The sequence below is a fragment of the Pipra filicauda genome, unplaced genomic scaffold, assembly GCF_003945595.2.
Source record: "Pipra filicauda isolate LSUMZ 115617 unplaced genomic scaffold, ASM394559v2 scaffold95_size2449627_pilon, whole genome shotgun sequence".
Classification (NCBI taxonomy): domain Eukaryota; kingdom Metazoa; phylum Chordata; class Aves; order Passeriformes; family Pipridae; genus Pipra; species Pipra filicauda.
In genome coordinates, this window is record NW_024105153.1 from 2,024,595 (window position 1) to 2,049,750 (window position 25,156).

A 25,156-nucleotide genomic window follows, 5' to 3' on the forward strand; every position below is an offset into this window, starting at 1 on the left:
TCCTTGTGCCTTACCTACTTTCCCCTGTCCTGCCTGCTAGGCACTTGGTACTGATGTTGGCTGCTTCAGTGCAGTCCAGTGCATGTTCCTTTCTTCTGAGCTATTTGGGCAGCCCTTCCTCTGACTAGGATTGATGGGAAGCAGGTAGCACAGCTTTCTGTTGATCTGAGCCATCATCAGCTGTTCCCAGAGCTGGAATGAAGAGCAGTGCCACCAATGAGAGTGATCTGTCTCTAGCAGCAACATGGGACCTGTCTTCAGGGCTGGGCTGAGCCAGGTGGCTGCTGTGGGCTATGGTGGCCTTATATCAGCATTAGTTTGATGTCTGCCTTTTGTCTGAGGAGTGCCTGCAAGGTGTGCTGCAAGATTTTGCTTCCCATCCAGGAATGTCACTAGTGGAGAGAGTCAAGGCTGTGTTCCCCATGGCAGGTTGGTCTGTTACCTACAGGACACGTCTTTCAGTGGTGTTGGCAATGTTTTCTTTGGCCAAAGCAGCTTGCAATGATCAGTCTGCCAGAGGGGATGAAGGGCAAGCAGCCTGATGCTTTTGGAAACATGCCCCTGCCACAGCTGCAGCATAACAGCAGGGACAGAACTGTGGTGCAATGGATCTCTTGCAATGGATCCTTTTTGCAATGGATTGGCTCATGCAGTTGGTGACATCTTTACCTGCTCCCTCAGCTGTGGCAGTGGAATGTGACAGTGAGATGGATGTTAGAGCCAGGGCTGGATGCATTACTCTTAGTTACCTGTGTTTATGCTGAGGAGTCGAGTCACTGGGCTGTTTTGTGCTAGATATTATATGTGTAATTAGGTAAAACAAAATAAACACCTCTTTCCACATGTCCTTGATGGTCCAAGCTAAACAGTGCACAGCACTGCCCTATATTATGAAGGTGAAGAAGGATGAGCAGTGTGAGGTTTTAATCAAGCCCCTGGAGTTTAGTTTGTGTGATGGGGAAGGGAGCGAGTTACTGCAACATGGGTCAGGTTCTACTCTAAATATCCAGTTGTCACAGTAGGGCTGACTTCTGCCAAGGAAAGAGGGAGACCAGAAGTTACAGGAAAACTATTGTTAAGGATGAAAAATCCATGCAGGGACTGAAATGGTTTGTTTGCTGAGGTAGAAGGAGGTAGGTGTGAAAGGCTGGAGAGAGCGTCTTTGCATGTGCAGGGTTAGGGGAGCACTGCTTAAAATGACTAACTGCTGAAGTACTCACCACAGAGCTGTTTTTTGCTTTTCAATACAGTCCTTTGTTTGGTAAAATTTACTGAGCCAAATGACTCAGCTCTGGTACCTACACAGATGCAGTGTAGGTATTGGTGTCTGTGCCAGTTGCAGCTGTGCCTGTGCTAGAGGAGGATGAATGTGTGATGTTTGCTTGATGCCCAGGTGCTCTCCACCTGCATATATGGGGAGGAGTCTGCCATGGTCACAGAGTTTTAGACACAGCAGCCCCTCTTACTCCTACCTGAGTCAGTGAAGGTACCTTGCTTGCCCACAGCTGGGACTGCAGGGACCTTGGCCTCTGTGTGAGCCCTTGCTCCAGGTGCCTCATCCCTGCCCCAAACTCTCTGTGCAGAGACCTCCTTCCTGTGGTGGTGGAGCCACTGGCACAGATTGAATTGGATTGAATAGGCTGTAACAGGCATTAAGGAGCACACTTAAAAGATGGAGTGGAGCTGGGTCATGAAGAGCAGCACAGGGATCTGAGCTGCCAGCAAGCAGAAGACCAAGAATCAGCTGCTTGTTTGAAACTAGAAGCACAGGGGGGCTGGAGGATGGCTTGACTTCCCTGTCACTCGTAGAAAACGCAGAAACATTGCAGGTTGTATTTACTGCTTTTTCACACAATCTTATATGAAAATGCTAATGGAGGAGTGTTGTTAAAGTTGGTTCCCAGGGACCAGGAAGTTGCCAACTGATTTGTGTTGAAGTGTTCTTGATCCAGGGCACACCTAGATGCTTCCCCCTGCAGGGAGTGGAGGTGTGTGGCACGTGACGTGCCCATGACATGCCAAATATGCACGAAAATAGGAGCTCTGAGTTTCTCCCATCTGGTGTCCTACCCTGAGGCAGGAGCTGCTTTGTGCTTCAACCCCGAGTTGTGGGAAAACAGCTCTACTTTTAAGAGTCCTTTTCTATGAGTAAATATTTACATCAATGGGACCTTATGAGCCTTAGGACTTCATTCCGTGTGACTGTGATTATTTTTTTTTGCCTTTGATGACTGTGCTGTTAAAGGCCACTGCATTCCTCTTACTGTGCTTCCTTTGTTGGCGGGGCAGCCCAGGTTGATCTGCCAGCCATGACCACAGCAGCTGGGTTGAGCTCCTCTTCCCTGTGCAGCTGCACCAGTGACCAGAGGAGAAGGCTTTGAGTAGGGCTGCATGGCCCTGCAGGGGCAAGAAGACTGACAGCATTAAGTCTCAGGCAGCCGCATGAAGTTTAAAGGTCTCTTTGAATATCTTATTCCCTTCTGCAGATCCCACTTGGAGAAAAAAAGGGGGGAAGGTGTGCTCTAAGCAGAGGATTTGTGGCAGAAGTTGCTCCTTCCAGATTTTTCCAAGTCCTGTAGCTTCTGTCTCCTAAACTTCAGGTTTTCAGGCTTGGCTGGAGAGACACTTACTTGGTAGGGAGATGGAATTAGGAGGTCGTTGTGATAAATCTCTCTTGCAATAAAGAAAAGAAACCTGCTGTTCAGTCACTAGGCAATGCCTACAGAGGAAATGACTCCTCCCAGCAGGACCACCAAAATTGCCACATGTAATGCAGGCTTTCACTTCCTTTGCCATTCCCCTTTTCTGAAGTCCAGTAGCAAACTCACCTCTCGTGGTTGTATTGTGCCAAAGCCACCCTGCAGCAAAACAGTGAGTGCTCTGCATGTTCACTTACTCACTTCGCTTTACTCCAGCACAAACTGCAATTACAGCAGTGCTTGAGCAGAGTGGTTACACTGTATTTGATGATAAAACTCATGTTCTAAACTATGTGCAGTATGTATACTCTTAGTCTAAATAGCCAGTTTGAGAAACTCAGGACTTTGAAGTGGGTTTGTGCTGAGGCATCACTTCACAGGAGTCCATTATCTTCTGCTCAGTGACTTGAAGCAAATTTTAGTAAGTGCAAGGAAACTAATTATTACCATCACAAATTAACTATATGCCCTCGAAGTACAGGGTCAGCACTAACTCGGGGTAGGTATGTCTGCAACTCCAAGTACTTTGAGTTCTCTACAATTTGGCAACAGAGTTGGGTCCAAGAAGCAGCTTTTCCCAGACTGCCATCTAGTCCAGCATCTTATTGGTCCCAACTGAGTTGAACAACATATGTCATGGTGCCATTCCTGGCTTCTACCCTTGAAGCAGTAGGGTGGGGAGCAGAGACTTGATCCCTGCACTGAAACACCCTTTTCATTTACCCCTTATTTCATTACTCTTGACCAATGCAATTAGTGCTGTGCACAACAGCTGCCCCCTGGCTTGAGAACCAGGGCCAGTTGAGTGTGCTGGGACCACTGCTGCAGGCTCAAGGTGCTGTGAAAAACCAAACTCATATCCAGTACTTTGATCAAAGCCACTTGCTAAGAGTGACTATTTTTTCGGAGATCAAACCCGGCACCCTGGAGGAAATTTGGTTTTGGAGTAGCACCAGCAATTGGGTTTCCATTCCTGTATCCCTCTGGGGCAACTCTGGGGAGCAGGTTACTTGATTTTGTCTGTCCAAGCTTTGCAGAAGTGCATGCAAGGCGGCTTTCCAGAAGTTACAGCATGCTTTTGTTTCTTGCTTCTGTGAGGGCAGCACCATGCAGTTGCTTCCCTGGGAATGACAAAGAGCCAAACTATTGTGGCTCAGTGTTACTTAAGCAAAGTGGCTTAAGAGGAGCCACCTCTTAAGAGGTGAAGAGGAAGAGCAGGCTTTGGGCTCTTTTTTGAGAGAGTTGTCTCCTGAGGTGTCAGGAACTAAGCACAGATGACTCAAAATGTTAAAAACCCAAAAGTTTATTTCAAAGTATAAATTTCAGGCTTGTCAGACAAAACTCCACTACAATTAATACAGACACACACTAATCTACAATATGGGGAGAGCTGGCAACTGCCCAGTTTAAATTGGACATTAAATTAGGTTTTTTGTATTTACAAGTCCAGCTGCAAAACAGAACAAGAAATCAGATGTGGAGTTTCCCAAAAAAGGATTTTGCATGTTTGACTCCCAATAGTCAATAAATTACTAAAGCTGAAGAGGACTCCCCAAACAGCTACTACCCAGTTATCTTATTTACAACTACAATTCATTAAGACAGCACTTCAAATATATATATATGTATATATATATGCATGTGTATATGTATATAAAAGAGAAGAAAAGAATACTCAGCCTGCATAATGATGATAAGAAATAAAGATGCATTTTTAACTTAAAAGGAATGAAAAGGAAAAATCATTCATTTGCTTTCTCCTAGCTATCCTTATTATTTTCCTTCTCCCCTCAGAAGATGTTTTTAAGGGAATACAGAGTTGGGTAGCAGGGCTGGCTCAGTGTCATTTGAACTCCTCTCCCTCCAGTGTTTTCATACAATGCCCAGCCCAACCCAAATCAGCAAAACTAAAAAAATATATATTTAATATATCAAGCTTCTATTTAAAATATCTGCATAGATATTTTTGACTAAAGGAAAATACTCAAAAGAGTTTATAAGAAGGCAGAATCACAGCTTGATTTTTTACAGTGTATGCAATACTCATCCTGGGGAATGGCTGTTTAGGGAGCAGCAACAAACATGACTCATTCCTACATACAATACAGATTTTAATTTATTGGACATTTAAGACAAACAGCATGAAGGGTGGGCTGAAGTGACTGTTTTTGTTACAGTACAAAATGGTGTTCGGATTCTACTACTTGGTCCAATCATGCTCCCAGTGAAGGCACAAGGGGTTTTGCCTTCGTTTTCCAAGGAAGCAGGGTAAGACCCCTTAATTTTACAGGGAAAACACCATGGGTGTTTCCAGTCTAGTGCTAAAAAACTTGGGAATGGGTGAGTGTCTCAGTGCTTGTGCTCAGTGATCTAACATGGCCAAAGGTAGTACAAATAATTCAAAGGAGCAAAGTCTAAGCCCAACTGCTACTCCTAGGGAAGCTGCTCAGAGCATGGAAATAATTACAGGCAGAAATAATTACAGGCTGAGGGGAACCTGCCTCTGCACCCTTGTGCTTTCTGAAGCTGCCACTGCAGGCGCAGTACAGATGCTACACTTGCAGTCTGCCCCCTCCACGGCTTTAGTTTTTTGTATGCAACAAAGCTTTTTTAGACATAGAGCAAAATAAAAGAGGCCAGTGGAGCTGCAACTAGGAGAAATGCAGTGGACAGGAATGGCATTTTGCCATCAGCACTGCACAGCAGGGCTCCTCTACAAGTAGATGTACTAACTCAAATTACATTCAGCCTGGACAATGAGAGGCTGTTGTGACACACAACCAAAACCTAAAACACACCAGAAAGTAAATAATGGTGGAAAACACAGCTGCAGAATCAGTGCTGTGTTTGCTAAAACATGGGAAACTAAATCCAGGGCAGTACTGCGGAAATGTTGTGTACCCAGAGGCAGCAGCAAAACACACAATCAGGAACAACTTTATACCAGGCTACTGAAAGTCAGATGGAAAACCTTGCATCAAGTGCAGAGAAGAAACTAAAACCAACTCTTCCACTTAAAAGCCATATACAGTTTTTTAGCATATTTAAAAGTGGATTACTGGAAGGCTCAAGCAATTGATGCTAATGAAGAGACCAGTCTAGAGACACAGTAGTAACAGACCTGTAATGAGTGTTCCTGAATATTCTGGTAATACTTCCAAATAAATTCTAATAAATGAAACAAATTACTTCTGATTGTTTGTTGCTAGCAGAAATTTAGTTTCTCAGTAGCTTCATTCTTTCTAGGAGGTAAAGGATAATAAAATAACCAGCCACTCCACCACATGGGGTAAGTGCCATGAGGTAAGGAACTAAGCAATACCCGTGTTTGGTAGCATAAGGGGTCTGTTAAGCCAGAAGCCAGTTTTCACAATCAGTTCAGTGAAGAACTACATCTGGAGTAAATAAAGGTGAGTCTTCTTTCTCTAAGGATGCAACCTGGAAAACCTCCAAACAGAATGCCAGACCATCCCTAATAATACCTCACTGAAGGAAAGAAAAAATTCTAACGCAGGGCCCGCACCCCCTGCCTTTCCCAAACAAGACAAACCTAAAACCAAGATCTAAATGCAAGCACAAACTATAGAAAAGCTCATTTATTGTTTGGGCTGGAATCACAAATAAGTGCATAAATTCCAGGCTGTAGTCTAATTTTAAAACTGTAAAACTTCATTGTACTGATATGGCCAAGGGCTCTTTGGTACAACCTCAAAAGACACATTAAAAAAAAAATTGCCCAAGCAGGACTTGACAGCCATCAACTGGAAAGAACTGCTCTAACCCTCTACTACAGAACTGGCTTTATAAGAACCCCACTTTAGACTAAATAGACTAAATGCATTATTAAGTAATTATTCCTTGAAATAGGCAGACAAAAAATTAATTAAACATAGAAAAATTCAAGGCATTTTTGATTATTGGCACCAGAAATACAGGGAGAGCTGTAGTTCAGATAAAATTGTTCCTACATGAGAGCTGGTGTGAACCTTCTCTGATGATACTTGGATTTAGCAGAATTTTTGGTTGCCCAAATCAACAGAACTGCTATACTTTAAATGCAAGTTTCCATACCGAGAATAGCTGTTGCTTACTTGACAAAGTGACAATCCCAGCTACATGGAAAGCAGTAAACCAGACGAAAGTATACAATGACATTTCTTTCAGTGTTAAAAGTTCTCAAAAGGAACATAACTAAAGAACCCATAATCTCATAGTATATTTCACCAGTCCTGTTTTGGGATTTAATTTTTCTGACACTTTTTCAACGTTGCTTTACACTTCAAAATGTTGGTGGCAAGAAAAAGGGCATCAAAATGAAAAAATATTATATTCTGCACCTTTGCTATACGATGGATTAAAAAAAAAGAATCTTTCCCCTCTAAACCCACTGTTTGGTTTTGTTGGGCAGGAATGCAACTGAAAATTGCCAAAATCAAAACCTTACATACACTTTCTTGTCCAGGTGAGTTACAACTTGGCTCTGCAAACAGCAAGTTTAACATGTCAACGACAGCGGGGCAGATGCACCAATTTTCTTTTCTCAGCTCAGAAGCATCATGAAAGCATCTACTAACATTTGCAATTACTCACAAGGTTTAGGCCAGTGTCTAAAATAGTTTCTAAACTCCTTTGGCTGTGTTGGCTTTCTGCAGAGGCAGGCAGGTGCTGAGAGAGAGAAGACAACTGGGAAGCCAACTTCTCTTTCCGTACTCACTGAACATCCAAACTGAGTGCCAACAGGCAGAAGCTTTCATAGTGCCACACCACAGAGGTTTCTTCTTTGGCTGAATTGCAGCATACAGCTTTCCCAAAAGAACAGGGAAAGGCTCGGGTGGAAAATACTGTCTGTATACTGTAATATTCTTGACAGGACAAAAACAACTGCTCAAGAATTACAGTGAGGAAAGGGTTGAGTGATACTCAGATAGAATGCAGATAAAAACGAGTTCAGCATCAGCAGATGTTACACTTCCTGGTCTTAACAGAAATAATAATTACTGCAGGCCTGGAAAATGAAGAGCACTAGTGAAAGACTAGAAGGATAAAGGGAAAAATAACTCCAAGCAAATAAAAGAACACCACAAGGTATCTGGCTACATTTTATTTTTGAAATTATTCTTTAAGGCACAAAATAAATCTAAAAAATAGGGCTAGATGTATGAGGGGAGGGGCAGAGAAACTGTCTGAACTAGAGAGGTGTGAATGCAGCTCTACAATTCACTGTCAGATATGACCTGGGAATGCTCCCAGGGCAAGTGGGGGAGGATGGTGAAAGTAGAGGAGCGTTCTTATTTATAAGAGGTAGGAGGTTGTGGGGTGATTTTTTTTTTCCCCCCACCACCTCCAAATTTACATACATATGGGTTCCTGGTCAGACTAGAAGTTCCCTTCCCTCCTCTCAGAGAGTTCATTCCAGTTTGTAAAGTAAGACCAGACCACTCAATCTTCCAGTACAAATGTGTGTGTTTTGCTTCAGACAAACTGTAATTTACTATTTTGTTCCCACTCAGAAGCAGAATCCCAGGCATTCAGGATGCCCTTGGATAAAGGGTACGTAGGTATCTATATGGAACAGCTGTCATGGAAGCGAAAATGAAAGTTTCAAATGGCCCATGACATGAACTATTCAGAAAAAACAGGATCTCTTGCTGCAGGTGACACTTTATTTTTCTTTTGGTTCTGAATGCATGTAGTGTATCACACAACTGTCTAAAATAATTCTGCAGAGAGTGGATTTAAAAGTGAATTACATGCATGGGATCAACTCCCCCCAAAACTGGGGTAATTCTTGGTACCAGGGCAGGTTTAAAGGCTCCAAAGATCTCCGTTTAACTGCTCTGAGAAGAGATCACATCTGTGGACTGGGGGTCACAGAACGGTCCAAAGCGTCCATAGATGTCCTTAGCCCGGACTGCAAAGTAGTATTTGCTGCCAGACACGAACTGTGTAAGAGTGCATGCCATAGGGAGAGGGAGGGCCTTCACTTCCCCGATCTTCTTCCACTGGGAGGGCATAGTGGCACTTGGGTCCTCGTGGTAGGCGTAGAGATGGTAACTGTCCACATTGGCACAGCTCCGGTCCACCTCCATGACACTCCATGACAGCACAATTCCATTCTGGCTCTGTACCCGTGCCAGCTTCAGCTGTGGCTTTTGAGGCGGAGAAGTGCTGGCAGCTTCAGGGGGCAGACGTGGTGGCTGTGGTGCCTCTGGAAGTGGGGCAGGATGTACAGGGCGTGGTGGCTCCTAAGCAGCATAAGGGCAACAAGGGAAAGGTCAGAGTTTACAGCAGTTGGAATGAGCCTTAATTCATCATTCCCCAGGTAACTGGAAGCAAATGAGCCTGCAATCATCCAGCCGTCACAACTATCAGTCCTGCGTGCAGAGGCAAGGGAGCAGCAGCAAATGTTGAGAAGGGGTGGGACCAAGGATGCCATAAATTCTTAGGTTATTTACATATAAATCCCTAGCTCTACAACTGATCATTGCTGCAGTTATTTCCCTATATCCTCTTTGCTTCCCAGCCAAGAGAGGATGGAGTGAACACTGTGCTCTTTACCATAACTGAGCAGGCAGGTTCACAATGACTTTGAGCCGATCTACGTTTGAGCTGCTGTTCCCACATTACCCAAAACACCCCAGGCAGTGCATTAAGCTGACATCTCATCATCTTTTCAACAGACAGGTTTTCAGTCACAAACAGAAGAAAGGCTAATGGTGCTACATGGATTTTATCCCTTAAATTCACCACAAAAGCTCAGCCTCAGTTTCCAGAAAATTTTGAAATAAGGGCAAAAAATATTTCTTTCCAATGATATTTCTTTTTTATACTGCAAAACCAGCCCTAGGTCTCTTGTTTATGTTAGTTAAGATGCATTTAGGAACATGGTTACAATAAGTATGAAATTTTGTTATTTTTTCAAGCGTAGGATCTTTCAGGTTGGAATCTGAGGTAGATTTTGGCATCTTAAGTGTTCTCTGTGATATTGGCTGGATTTAGTCTCATTATTTGTCACTGGAGAATGCATGAAGTTGAATGGTGTTTAGACTGAAAGAATGGTAAGCCACATTCTTGATAATATATTTACCATTTCAGGACACCATAAGTAATGCAACTGCCCAACAATGAGTGTGCAGGCAACAGATTTGAAATGAAATGAGTCAGAGAAAATTCTCAAATACTTACAAAAAGGGGTTTGAGTCAATGTAGAAGTAATCACGCTCAACAGTGATTAAAAAAAACCCTCTGAAATATGGGAATTGGCAACCTTGGGGATCTCGTTTGCATGTTGTTCTGTTTCCTCAGTTTTGCAAACAGCTGTACTGAAAAGCTCGTGAGCCAATTCATAGCCAAACCATGACTAAATGTTTTTTAGTAGCAGTTCTTTTGTACCCTTGACTCCACAAGTCCGTGCAGACAATTCATGTACTATTTTTCAATATGCACTGCTGGTGATTTGGAGAAGGCCAGGGTAAACTAACAGGTTGCACAGCTTTTACTATTCTGGGCAGAAGTTGCTGTAGGTGATTGGGTGGTGTTGTGCACGTGAACTGGCTAAAAAAAAGCGTCTAGAAGGCACATCACTATTCTGCAGTTCACGCTAAGAAGCAATCTGAGAGGTACTAATGCAGAGACAGGCCTGTAAATTGCATCCAGTAATTTCAAAAGCACCACTCACAGCATGCGCTTGCGGCGGTCGATGATGCACTGTCAGCTGAGGTGCTCCAGACCCGAGAGTCAGCCCGTTGTTCACGACATAGGTTGTCTGAGGCATTCGCACTGCCATACCTGTAAGAAGCACAATGAATACTTTTGAGTATTCAATAATTACAATCAGCTAAACAGAACACTGGAAGACCAACTCCGTGGTTCAGCTGGATGAAACCAAATTTCAGACAGACACACTCTCCTCAAGCTTCCAGCAGACTGATGAAGCACTGCCTAACAACAGTATCACCTCCCATCCCCTGAAGCTGTAAAAGTGAGAAGAGAGCAAGTATTTATGTTTGCAGAGGGGGCAGATGTCGCTTTAATAATTTGTAGCATGAAAGAAATGGGTGGGGAGGGGAAGGGGGGGAGATACAGGGAGCTTAAGTATGGAAAGAAAAACATCACTTTGAGATTCAGAAAAGCAAAGATAAATGCTGCTGCAGCAGAATGATATCCACTCAGAAAGCTGTGCTATGGGTGGTACTGAAAACAAAAAAGGTAAGTCACAGTCCAAGCTGCTTGTCCTCCCTCAAAGAACAGACACCATGATGGATATTACTCACAGGCATCACCATTTCATTCATTCCCAATGCAAATTGACCTGACTGGCAGAAATAAACTAGGCAGTTTTATAGCCTTGTACATAATATCCAAAACTCTTGCAAGCTACCAAGTTTTCATTCATTTTATACTACATTTAATTCTCTTAAGTAACACTTTATCTATTCACTATTGGAACACACATGTTCTGTGAACTCAAAGCTTTTGCTCATTGTTACAGGTTGCCTAGAGTGTCCCTCCATTTCCATCTAGAAATACAAGTTTCAGGGCAATCTCTACCACCCCCTAGGAGTTCCACATCTCTGTGAGATGGAAGCGTTCTAATATTCCAGAAGATAAGCTCAGAGAGCAAAACATATCAGGAAACCACAGCTATTGAATGGCAATTTCTTCTCTATATAAATACTCACCAAGCTACAATCACAGGGGATGAGTGTCAGAAGTCTATGATCTGCAACTCTGAGGCAGGGAGTTCAGAGTACTAAATCTTAGCACTTTATAATAATAGCATTTAACATTAGGTAGATGCTTCACATCTTTTTCGTATTGGCACATCTATCTAAGAAGCTGATGAAGCTGTGCAAACTCCTGTAGGATAGACAGTCACCTGAGCTGGCTGTTTCTCATCTATGAGAATCCTATCAGGTATACTGGTTTAGTATGACTGTGGTTCTGTCTCAGGAAATTACAATAATCTGAAGATGGTCAGAAATGCCTTAATAAGATATAAAGTACAAATGTAGCATTATTAATAGGCATAGTACTCAGTTGAGGCAGAAGGACAAAACTGCAATTTGCAAAACACTTTGGATGGGTTCTCACAGTCAGTCTTTCAAAGACAAGGTGTAGAGATCTTACTCTGGAAGCATCTACTCACACTAAAGACTGTTGCAATGATAATATAAAGCAATATACATCAGTAGCACCATTTCTGAAAGCTGCATAACAAAGACAGTGAAGAAGGTAGAATGAACCAAACACTGGAAACTCAGGATACCTAAAAGGAATCAAGAAACATTATTGCTTTTTTTGTTAATAATATGTGAAAACTCTCTACCCAGTATCCAAATATTAACCCTTCACATAACCCGCCCCCTGCCGACCAACACAGAGCACCGCAGGCTCTGCCCCTCCAGTGATCCAACATCGTCCCCTGCTGACCGTGGTTAGAATTGAGCCAAAAGGCAAAAAGTACTGAACTGTTTTTGGTGGGAACTCTGGGTGCAGGATTGTTTGGGTTTTTTTTTCTTTTGTTGTGCTGCCTATACACATATATCCTTTAATAAAGGGTTGTTATCTTTCTTTCTCCATATTTCCTCAACTGGAGCCTCTTAATTTTGGATTTATAATTGCTTAGAGGGAGGAGTTTGGTCTTCCTCATAACTCATCCTTTGTAGCAAACACTTCAGTCTCATTAAACTGAGACAGCCGGGCACAGGACATAGAGATTTGTAAGGAATTATATTAAGATGTCTGAGAGAAATGTGACTTTTATACAGGAAATTGAACATGATTTACTACATATAAATATGTTTTAATCTTATACCATAATAAAAGAATGGTCTCCATCTTTCCATGGAACATGGTGCCAGTCACATTACCTTCTGCTACCTTGTAAAGTACTCTGTATGTCATCCAGAGATGCTTTAATTGGCAGAGCTAGTGCCTGAGATGACTTAAATACAGTTTTTCTTTATTTACATAGCTGCAGGTGGAATTTCTTAGTAGCCTAAGATTTTTCTCAGGTCTGTAAGCTGGAAAAAACTCCTTAACCTCTGTAACTTGGACTAGTATTGTAAAGAGACCAAACAGCAAACCCAAACCAAAAAACTAAATCCCACATCCATGTGGTAGTGTCACGGTAAGAAGTGCATGGAAGGAATCATCCCCTACCTCCAGCCTGCGGGTTGACTGGCCTTAAACCTGGATTTGTCATGACAGCTCCTCTTACGGGATTCTGAGCTGGTGGTGCAGGAATAGTGGTATAGACCACCTGATGGTTAGCAGGGGTTCTTGGTATAGGAAGCTTTGGAGCAGTTTGAGTCACTGGCCGATGAGTTACATTCACTGTTGTCGGAGCTGAAAAAAGACAGACAGACCCTGGAATCGAATTCCATGACATGAAGCTATAGGCCTATTCCAGAGTACACATCTCCTTTGGAAAACTGACTCATCTGAGCCATGTAAAATAAAAACTGGCTCTGTGAAATTCTATCTGATTTTGATAATGCAAGAAAAGTGAAAACAGTCTAAACATACAGTATTTTCACCTGAAATGTTAATGTCAATATATATACAAATTTCTAACAGAAAAGATAAATATTATACCTCCCCTGCTCCCAAAGGTCCTGAATGTAAGGACAGTGGTGGAGAATCTAAAACCCACCACCAAAGAGCCTGCAGAACAGATCAGTCATAAGACAATTTCAGCACCAACTAATCTTCAACAATCATATACAGCAAAATAGAGTAAAATAAGGGGAAAAAAAAGAGGATCTATGTTTCTTTATGTTAGAAAGAAAGGGGAAAAACTTAATGACACTACAGACAAAATAATATTCATCTAGGGATTGAACTTCAATGCCAGCCTTGCCACTCACTCTGCCAAAAGGATTAACTGCCAAGTGCACAGGGACAGATGTAGGAGTGATGTTGATAAAATTTTTTCCCCATTACTTGTATAAGGCAGCTATTACAGGTTTTTTCTACTTCACTTTTACAAGTAACAGGATATTTAATAACTTCCGTGACCACCCTTAGTAGGATTTCTTCCTCCCCATGGAATTAATTTGATCCTGAATTCTTTCCAAACCAACAATACTATTTTTCCCTTTTACTTCAAAATTTTTTTTGGGGAAAAAAAAAAGTTATGGGAAACTGACCAGAATGAAAGATTAAGAAGTGACCGAGACATTCTGAATATTCACTTGAAAAGATCAGCACAATGTAGAACACACAAGAGTCAAGTCTAAGAAAAAATCAGCCCCTGTATTCACCCTGTGATGAAGTAAGATGAAGTTACCTGTAGGTAATACATGTATAGCGGTCTGGGAAGGCCCACTGGTCGGCACACCTGTCTGCTGCACAGGGTTTGGTTGCAAAGGCGGCAAATTGGGCTGCAAGGGTCGAGCCAAGGGCTGCGTGGGTACGCTCAGTCCTGTAACTGGTGTCTGGTTCTGCTTCTGCTTCTTGCCATCTGCTTTAAAATAAAATAAAGTTATAGACAATAGCAAATAGAAATTTTAATTTCTGAATCAGAATTTTAAACGTCACAGAGTTTTAAAATCTCTTTCCCCTGTCCCCATTTACAGATTAGTGAGTATATTTCTGAGCATGACATTTCTTTGACCTTTTCATTCTGCAAACAAATCTGCAGAAAATTCATTCAACTCCCCTCACTTTCATCATCGTAATCTCCCCCCACCTCACTCCATTATGTTCTATCCTATCATCATGAAGTCTGCATATTTCAGTGCAATTTGGAAACCTGAATGTAATGGAACACTATGCCAAAGTCTTTAAAAGTTTCTGTTAAAAAAAAAGATATCCTAAACCCTTTAAAAGGCCTTGTCTACCTTTGATGCTTATATCTTTTTGTTATTTGCTGACTCTTTTGTTCGTTCAATCTGTTAGTCAGTCCTGTTTGTTGCTGTTTTGAATTTTCATGCTATTTGCTTGAAAAGGGGAATCACTTTATTATTTGTAGAAAACTTTATAAAGAAAATTTGTTTTCTCACATTGACATCGTCCTCAATGTGACTTACTGACTTGTGAGAAGTGACAAATAGTGTCTGTATCTGTAGTTTACTACAGCAACATTTTTTCCTCCTTTAGTTTATTTGTGACAACATAAAATATTAATTAGGGTGCAAGTCCATATCTAATCAGGCCTCTGCGTAAGTTGAATAAAGAAGAACTGAGAAGCTTTTGCCTGGATAGTTCAACTAGATTAGAGTTTAACAGTGGGCAGAGAAGACACCATCAAGAGCTAAAAAGCACAAGATAAATGAGTAGGTTTTAAGGGCACTCATTCAAAAAAGATTTGCCCTAATTGTACATGCAGCAGCCACTAATTTAGTAAAAGAGCATGTAATATAAAAATACGTCAATACTCATTTTACTCTTGAGAAAACAATATAGTGAAGAACACCTTTTTGAAACTTGCAATTAAGTATACCAACTAGATTTCAAACATTAAGAACAGGGTTAATGGCAGCATAACTCAAAATTTTGTGGATTTTAGTGGTTTGAGACAATTTTGATGGTCTCAGCGAGCTGCCTTTAACACTAGCTACCAACAGCTTGAAGTAGCAGTACCCTTCAGAAACTGCTACAGGATTCTATGAAACGCAATTACAGAATCACAAAATCATCAAGGTTGGAAGAGACGTTCAAGACCATCTAGTCTAACTGTCAACCCAGCACTGCCATAATCACCCCTAAACCATATCCCCAAATTCAAGACCTCAAAAATAAAACACTATGAATTGTAGACCTTTCTGTAGACTCCAGAGCCAAGTTACTTCACTGAAGCCATGTGATCAAAATAAAATTTTCTTTCTTTTTTTAAAGTCTATAAAAGGAGCAGTAAAGGGATGCTCAATTTGAAAACAGAAGGTGAGATGTTTCTTGCTCTTTCATCAACTAAGAGGCCTTGTGATTGGTTCAAGCTTCTTTTGCAAAATGTCCCAGTGTTCAAATTGCTTGATTCTGAAGAGATTCATACAGAGATGCACACATCTGTTTACTTTAAATATTTACAGACTGATGCACATTTCAACTACCGCTGAATAATTCAAGTGACATTGGTGCATTCTTAGTCATGACTTAGAAGATGTGCTTATAATCCAACAAGTAAAATCCCAGACACACTACTGCTGTAAAAATGTAGGGTTTTTTCCTAGGAAAATGTCAGTCTGGACAAATGTGAGAGCTTTTTCAGTTTTACTTTTGTTTTTAATCTCACACAGAGCAAGTTCATTTATCCTTGACAAATCAAGAACCCTGCTGACATTCCAGCCGCTGGAAACTAGGTCAGGATTGCATGAGCCACAGGAAACGATGAAAGATAATCATCTAGACTTTGCTAAATAAATGGAAACAAATGGCAAAGGCTATGTAAATAAAAAAAACAGCAAGGAAAACAGGAAGACTTGGTGCATAGTAAGCACAGAACTAAGGTTTAAAGTAATTAAGAAACAGTTCCAATATTAAATGAACACAGCATCATATTCATAACAAACATGGACATACAGGAGATGGAAAAATCTGATTTATGGAAATGAGCATAATATGGAAATCATTACTACTGAAGGTGTAAGCAAAACTCCTAATCTAATACACAAAATGGAAAAGGGGCTAATTTCCACATCAGAAACTGGGCCTACAACGCTGCAGTTATAGCACGAAGGAATTTTAAACACTGTACTAATTCATAACCGGCATAGTGGGATTACAGAACAGCAAACATGCCATACCCATGTTTAAGAATAAGAAAATAAAAAACATCCAGGAAACTACAGATTTGTTAATCAGATAAAACACCTTATAAAATAAAACCCCGATACTATGTATTTAATAATTTTTCCTACAAAATAAAGTGGAACATATCTTTCTTAGATCACAAAGCCACTTCATTGTTTTAATATTCTTATAAAATAATTTGATGCCATCTGCTATATCAATATTTTATAAGAAGGACAGCAAGGTCCAAAATACAAGTATTATAAGATACTTGCAGACAGAAAAGTATCCAGATTACTCTGATGAAAGGCTGACAATTGTTCTGAACAGAAATTATTAACATTGTTTCTTGAAGGTTACGCAACATTTTCATTAACAATTTTTGCACACATCAGGTTTTATTAGATATTAGTAGATATTAATATCTATTTAAATACCTTTTACAAGGTATTTAATTGGGTTTACTTTATATGTGGGTGACAATGCTTTAAAGAAAATAATCAGGATCTGAGTGTTCCCAAGAACACTATGTAAGTGTTGCTCTTCTACTTGAATTAATACTGAACTAATATTCCTGCAGAAAACATCATAATGCTTTAGGTATTTTCTGTTTTGAGGCTGTGTACCAATAAATCTAGAACAACATAAAACTTGCTCCACATTTGCTGTAAACAAAGTGCAGTGGAAAAAAACATTTAGCCAAAGGTATACAGATACATATGGTTATGCAAAAGCTGTCAGAAGTGTACTCTTCCTCTAACCTGATTATTATCAGAACACATTCCCAAGAAACTTACTCAAAAATCCTAGTGATCTGTTCTCACTGCATTGTGAAACTCAAGCTTTTACTAGGGTTTTGGTTCCTGTGTTTCTACAGCTTATGTAAAAGATACTGACTCCTCACATAAACTCTAAGCATGAACTAATCTGCGCGGTTTCAGACTATCAGTAAGAGTCTAGCTTCTGCTTTGCAGTGAAGAGACACACAGGAGCTAACCCAGCCTGGAAGTACCCCACTAACCTTCCTCCTAATGGAAGGGCAGTTTTCTAAAATGTGACAACTAAGGGGAACAGAATATCCCACTGGAGAAATTTTTAAGATATAGGCTTGAGCCCCAACAAAGAAACTGAGGAGTTAAGTTACTACACTGTAATTGAGCTACAACTCCGTAGCACTCCCACCCAGAGAAGCATCTTACATGCAACCACAGTGTTGATTTTTTATGGCAATTGTGAACATCTACTTAATGCAATCAGGGAGAGAAAAACTCTCTGGAAAATGTTACTTTTGATAGAAAAAGATTAGCTGAAATACATTACAATACTGTGACACACAACTTTAAACCATACCATAAATCCATTTAGATCTATCTGCTCAGTGTCTTTTATAGAATGTTAAAGCAGGACTGGGAAGCTTAACCTTATCCGACAGGCTTGCACAATCCCAGGGCAACCATCTTTTTTATCTTTTTGAGAACTAACACTCAGAAGAGATGACAGTGGTAAAAACTTGATTGCCTGAGCTATTCTGCCACTCAGCAATTCAAAATCCTGGTTGAAAATGACCTCTGGTGGCCATGTAGTCCAATTTCTTCTTGAAGTTGGACTGTCACCAACACTAATTCAAATGGCTTGTGGTTTTGCCCTGCTGAAACCTAAGAACATTTTGAGAGTGGAGCTTCTACCATCGCTCTGTGCTGCACTACGGTGATTTCTTTTCCCCTCAAGCTCAGCTTGAACCTCCTGAACTCGTAGTTCATGGCTCTGCTGAGAAGTTGTGCTCCATCATCTTTGTAATGATCCTCCACGTGGTTGTAGGCTACTATTATGTTGTCTTTTGCTTTGCTCTTTGCCAAACACACCATGTCTGTTGATCTCTTCTCACAGCTCATACACTTCAGGCCTCCACCACCGTGACACCATCTGTGAGTCCCTCTCCAGTGCTACCACAACTCTTCTGAGCTCAAGGAAGGGGGAGCCAAAACTGGACACTGTATTTCAGCTGTGGTCCCACCAGTGTCAATATGGGAGGAGTAATTACTCAAACTGAAACGAGAACACACTGTTGGCTCATACTCGATTCAGTGTGCACCACATATTCTCTACTGATAAAGAACCAAATGGTCAGCTATCTGATGCTTCCCTAATACTTGTATACCACATGCACTCCACTTTTGGTGATAACATCACATGGAAGTGTTCAAGGTCAGGCTGGATGGGGCTCTGAACAACCTGGTCTAGTGGAAGGTGTTCATGCCCATGGCAGGGGGGTTGGAATGAGATGATCTTTATTAAGGTCCTTTCCAACCCACACCATTCTGTGGCTATGATTTCTTCCTCACTGAAAGAAATGCTACCACATGCCAATATGATCTTCTACATTTGTGTAATACAAATAAAGCAATTTAAGCTATTAAGAATGTTTGTGTAGAACCTGAATGCACTAGCTGGAGAAAGAGCTACTGAGGTTGTCCAGAGGAATCAAACCTCTTGGTGGTTGGACTTCAGAATGCAGTGCAGGGACATGCATTTAGGGACCATGTAGAAAGAAAATATTATCTCCAACAGCAGAAATATAGGTTTTTTTCAGTGAAGATGGCAGCACAATACATGGTCTAAGCACAGACTCTTATTTCTTCTCTGAAGTACTATAATTCTTCACTAATCCAACGCTAGCTATAATTATATCTGCCTAAATTTACGCAAGACTTATAAAAAAAAGAAAGGTATTCTTTTAGAAGATGAAGTACATCCAAACTGCCAAAGGATATAAGAGCACAACTATATTTACTCTGATCTTGGCATACAGTTCTAAAGCAAACAACAGATTTGCATTTGGTCTTTAAACCCTTGCAACAAAGCGTTGTAGTTAAACAAAAGATTGGAAGCTGTAGTAATCTAATGCCTGAATACCAACTGTAGAATTAAATGGTCTTTAACTTTTAACTAATCAATAAAGAGAAAAAAGAAATACATCTAGAAGAACTTGCTAAAATATTATCAAGAACTCAAATGCCTCAAATTACTCTCCAAGCCTAACAGATTTAAGAATAGATAGCAACAATACTTAAATTAAGGGAAAGGTAAAAATCTTACAGACTATGAGTAAAATTCCTTTTATTTAACACCTATCAATTTTTTTAACAACAGTTGTATTTAACTGAAACACCAAGGAAAAAATACACTATAATCAGAAACATAAGTTAATTACTTTCTGTCATTCACGTGATGAAATAATACTTGTAGCTCAATTACCCCTGCAGTTAGCAAAATATCTTCCACCTACCTGGAGAAGAGTTATCATCCTCTTCATCCAGTGTAAGATCAATGACACCTCCTGATTCACTTCCTGTGACCTTCCCGCTCTGAAAGACAAAACTCCTTCATTTTGCAAAAGCAAATCCAGAGAACACAGGTGGAAAAGGGACACAAACTGAACATTCAGAAGGAGAGGTCTCAAAATTGATACTTATTAGAAAGGAACTGATAAAATGAACAGAAGAAGGAAATTTCAGACGAATATCCCAGGACTTGAAGAACAGGTGATAACCACGTGACTGTACTGCAGTAACAAGTATCAAAGTACTTTTAGCTTTGTAAAGAGTAAAAAACCCTGATGACTAGTAGCATATTGTTTTACAGGTAAATGCTTAACAATTTGCTGTTATAGGGTATACTTCAACAATGACGCTTAACATTTTAATCTGGTTGTAATCTGTGCTCTCCTCTGTAGTAGTATAATCTTTTGACAGAACAGTCACCAGGACAATACATTACTTATCTTGAGACAGCCTGGCCTATGTGGTTATTAAGACAATGACTTCACAACAAGAAAAGGGGAAAGCTACACTGGAACCTGTATGCTTAAAAATTTATCAAAAGCAATCAGAAAAATCCAATTGTATCCAGTAATTTCATTACTGCTTTCTCACTCATTAGCACAAATTTTAGCATTCTATTATTCTACACATGAATAATATAATTCTACATATGAGTAGAGAGATGTAACCATCCCTTTAGCATAAAAAGGATCTTTTAAACTAAATGTTATAACAAAAAGCCTTAGAGGACCATCAAACAAGATTTATCTTCTGGATCAACTGCTGTCCCTTGGCTGTTCAGACTGAAGGGAACACCAACATTTTCCTGTAGGTGATAAAAAAAATACAGAGGAGATCCTATATATTTCTGTGTTTTTAAATATACTTTCTAGGAAAAAACCTTGAATGATATTCTAGTTCCTTGCTGCAAAAATTAGTTGTGGTTTCCTCGTTGTTGTTGTTGGTTTGTTTTGTGGAAGAGATTGTCTGCTCTATGACCTTTCATTTGGGTAAAACTAAGCCTTTAAGGAGGTCCAAAAGACGATTCTCGCACAGGCAAGGCTCTGAGAGGCAAAAGAGGTATCATATGATAACTAAATGCAAGCAAAAGCTGTGTATGAATTATCAGTCACTGAATTTGGAGTGTGTGATGTGATTGTTCTCTTCATTATGCATTATTACAGTCTGATTTCTTCTTGCCTTAAGTTCTGATGCTGCCACTGATGAAATTCTGCTAATAAACTACGATACACAATTTAAGTAAGAAATATCTAGCTACTTATGTTCACAGGTGATAGAAGAGATCTCTTATCTTTGCTATACATAAACATATTTCAGAATTATTAACCATGGAATTCTTCTGTTGAGTGGTTTCTATTTAAAATACTTTCTAGCTTCAGTTTTCTTAGTATGATGAGCTGATTTATCCACTTGAACCATAAAAAGCACATTAAAATAATCAATGATAAACTGACTAGCATTAAGTCAAGAGGAATTTCATTCCAACTTGATGATCTTCCCAGTCAACAATGTGTATTTTGAACCATGGCTCTCTCTGCCAGGGGAAAGAAGACTGAAAAATGGAGAGGGAGATTTATAAGGAACTGGAAAAAGAAAAAAGCTAACACCAAGATATTAATTTCTTTCCACTATAAAATACATTAGTCTGAAGTAATTTCCTTTAAATTCTTCCTCTGCAAGGAAATACAAATTCTTAGGAAAATACTCTGTGTGACAGCTAACAGTTTTGAAGCCTTACTTGACTGTGCCAGTCAATAAAGTTCTTAGAGCTTCCAAGTGTCTGGAACACCAAAATCTTGAGTTAGTTAAACAGGCATGTATTAAATCAGCTGACAAGGTTTCATTCATGCAATTCTCAGGAAGAAAGACCTTCTCTTATTCAGCCACCCTATTCAAGGTTTTCTACTAAATGACCCTGATAGCAATCATCAAGAGCTATCCATCCATAAGCAGTTATATTCTTTCAGCAACCCACACTAGAAGCTGCAGATCAGCAGGGCAGCCTTTTGAGCAGTGCTCTGTGGTACATCCCCCAGTCCTAGTTCCAGGGCACACACTCCAGCTACTCCAAGCAGATGCTGTACCTTACACACAGCACTCCACGCAGTCCTGACTCCCCAGCCTCCCCGACTAGATTCCCCCTTTGTTCACCAACCATGCAGTTCCCTCAAATGAAATATAGGGGTACAGGAAAATTTTAAGGAAACTTGAAAACCCAAAAATGCCGAACACTGTGTTTCCTACCTAGGGGAGCACGGTGTAATCCCCACACAAAACAGACTGCTAATTATGCCTGCCATAAAGGCATCCACCTACATTCAAAAGGAGGCGAAGTATCCATTTCTATATTCTGTAGTGTTGGCACACAGTTTTCAGATACCTGTAGGTATCTCAACTCCAGGAATGAAAAGGAAATTCAGGAACAAGTCTTTTGACTCCTAATTTAGATTTCAGCAGACATTTGGATAGAAACTGGTAAAGCAGAGAAGCAAAGTCAAAGCATTCTGGTCTACCATGACTTTTTAGTTATCTCCAAACACAGGAATCCAACAACATTAACTCTGCAGAAGAGTAAGATGATGAAATCTTAACACCTTTTCATCAGTGCAGTCACACTAATGAAATAATTGAAATAATTTAATGAGAACCCCAAACATATACCTGGTGCTTTAGTTCACATATCTAGCAAGTCTTAAGAAGAGATTCAATCGTTTTAGCATATCAAATAAGCTGAAACAGAAACAAAATAACCACATCAATATAAAGTGACTTGTATCTATTTAAAATGCCAGAGTTACAAAAAACAAATGCAAAACCAAAACCAAAGCAAAGCAACCAAAGCAACCAAAATCACAACCCCCCAAACAACCCTTTCATCATTTGTCAGAAACAGCTCACCACTCTCCAAACAGACCACAATTCGCATTAAATCTGTTTACAATAGCATCTCGGTAATTTCCAGTAATCAAGCAGAAAAAAAGTTTACGGTGAGACTGAAAAGAAATGTAAGCTACCAAACTCCCTCCTCCATCCTTCTGAATGGCTCATGTATCTTAATGTATATGCCCTTAAATTCCAAGTAAGTAGAAATCCTCTAAAATACTGCCATACTGCCATTTTGGACCTGTTTTATCCATAGCAGGTGAGCAAAGTTTGTACTGCCTGGAAGTAGCAATATCATAGACCGAACCATCCAGTTAACCACAACTGTATCTGAGCTGCCTTCATTTAAATTTCTTTCTGCTTTCATATGGCGGCCAGCAGTGTAACAATCTTAACACAAAACAATGCCATGAAAAAAGTGAATTAAAAATGGAATTAAAAATTAAACCTAACAAATCCTACTCTGGATTGTCAGAGTTTTACATATATATATGTGAAAAAATATTAGGAAGAAAACAAGAAAAATACAAGTCTTCGTATTTTCCTAACTTCCTAATTTTAATATAGTCTCATGTTTATTCTTCAGCTAGGTTAACTTAAATTTGCAATTGAGATGTTTTGCATGAAAGCAATGTGTGCTGTAACTGAACATTTCATACTGAAATCTACCGTAGATCCAGTCCAAGAAGACACATGCAAACTTGAGAGTTGAAAGGCAGAAACATGAGGTGAAGCTGGGAAAGAGGACTGTAAGATATGATTAAGAGCAGAAACAAAGGTGAAAAAAGGAAGCAGGAGGAGGAAAAAAGATAGCAGGGGAAAAGAAAATAACAGCCAAGCAGCAACTGAGCATGCACCACCACAAATATGGGAGGATGGGGTAAGTGTACTGTAAAGTTACTTTGCTATTCTGTGTTGTGCATCTCCCCTGAACCAGCCCGCCAAAGAGAAGGCCCTTCAATTATCAATCTTGATCTGTTTTGAAAAGTGTGTTCTTTAAAGAAAATCTTGTCAAATTGCAGCCCCTCTGTCACAGCTGCTTCAGCCTGCAAAGTCAGGTCTGCACCTACTGCCATTACCAATACCTAACTATCTGTTTGCGTGCCAAATGCCCCAGGCAAGCATCTAACTTGGCAAGTGTGAAGGAAAAATATTTTAACAGCAAGCCCATAACTTGTGAAAGCAGCAACTAAAAGACCCTAGAAGAGAGGGCAAAACTGAAAAAGTAAATACTCATCCCTTTCAAATATCTGAGTGAAAGCTGCTAAGAGCTGAAACAGATGCCAAGTCATAACCTCTTCTAAACACCTCTTCATCAGTTAAGCTTAAACTGCTCTACAGTGCATATGAAAAACAAAAGAATGAAAAGGAGGTATAAAATAAGTCCAACTTTTCAGATTTCTGCATTTTTTCTCACATAATATTAGAAACTGATATTTCTAGTTGCAAAACTTGCTCAAAAGTGATCTATAGTGTTGATTCTTCTGAGTAACCATTTTCAGATTTTCTTTACCATGAAAAACTACTAGAAACAGACTTTGTTTTAATTACTTATGTAAAATCTCTATTCATATTTCAGTAATTACACTTTAATTCAGAGTTTTCTACAAACAATCAGTAAAAATGACCTATACTCACAATTCCATGCATTTTCTACTGCATACACATAGACCATACCTCTGCTTTCTTCCAATCCCAACCACATTCTTTTTAAGAATTAAAGAAAATACTGAGATACAGATGTACCGACAAGTTAAGATATACTTATGGGGAGAAGCAGGAATAATACGGTTTTCCTTGAGAAAGAAAATAATTATATATCGACTTTCTGGGACCAGTGTCATAGGGATATTATAAAAATTAAAAAAAAAATAACTATAAAAGAAGGGTTCTGAGAGGTAATAAAAATCCTGGAACTTGTAAAAAAATGCATAAATGCAGTGAATAGGGCCACCTGAAGTCACAATTAAGATTTGCAATAAAACCAATGTAAATGTTTTATAATTAAGAGCTTTCCTCCTTCTTTTGGAAGACTGTCATTATATCCTCTATGTCATTGACTGCAATATCTAATAATTAACCTACGCACTAGCAAATAGTAGATTAATAAAGGGGAATCAGAAAGGAATCAGCCTCACAATAACATGAAGGGCTGTCTCTGGTGTTCAAGTGATTCTGAAGCAGTTTCCTCATCTACCTCTAGAAAACTAGGGACACTGAGACAAGCTACTATCATTACATGTTTTTTCCACATGCTGAAGCATTTTACTGTTGTAAAATACACTGTAGTGGGAGAAAGAATATCACCATAGCTTTGCTAATCAGCAACTCTTTCAGATCGTTACTGCTGCAAATTAGGTTGATTCATCATTTGAATTTGAAAAGAAAGAGAAAGAAAAAATGCTAGGGGTAGGTGTCTGTAAAAGAGCTATTCCAATTCCACAAGGATAACAAATGCAACAAAAGAGATGGGATTTAAAGGTCAAAGCACATATGGCA

General features: G+C 39.9%; 1 protein-coding gene across 9 annotated transcripts in view; it reads right to left on the reverse strand.

Annotated features, from left to right (window-relative positions):
• Positions 1-3,984: 3,984 nt before the first annotated feature.
• LOC113988804 (activating transcription factor 7 interacting protein) overlaps positions 3,985-25,156 on the reverse strand; it is an 86,073-nt gene continuing 64,901 nt past the window's right edge. For 7 of the 9 annotated variants that reach the window (XM_039391426.1, XM_027722738.2, XM_027722736.2 and 4 more), the window contains 5 exons: positions 19,720-19,798; positions 13,993-14,169; positions 12,864-13,049; positions 10,378-10,487; positions 3,985-8,944 (listed from right to left, as the gene is read on the reverse strand). In XM_039391426.1, the coding sequence (XP_039247360.1) occupies positions 8,528-8,944; positions 10,378-10,487; positions 12,864-13,049; positions 13,993-14,169; positions 19,720-19,798 (969 nt within the window). In that variant the 3' untranslated portion in view covers positions 3,985-8,527. The remainder of the gene's footprint in view (positions 8,945-10,377; positions 10,488-12,863; positions 13,050-13,992; positions 14,170-19,719; positions 19,799-25,156) is intronic. The other 2 variants (XM_039391424.1, XM_027722740.2) reach the window with 1 other exon arrangement.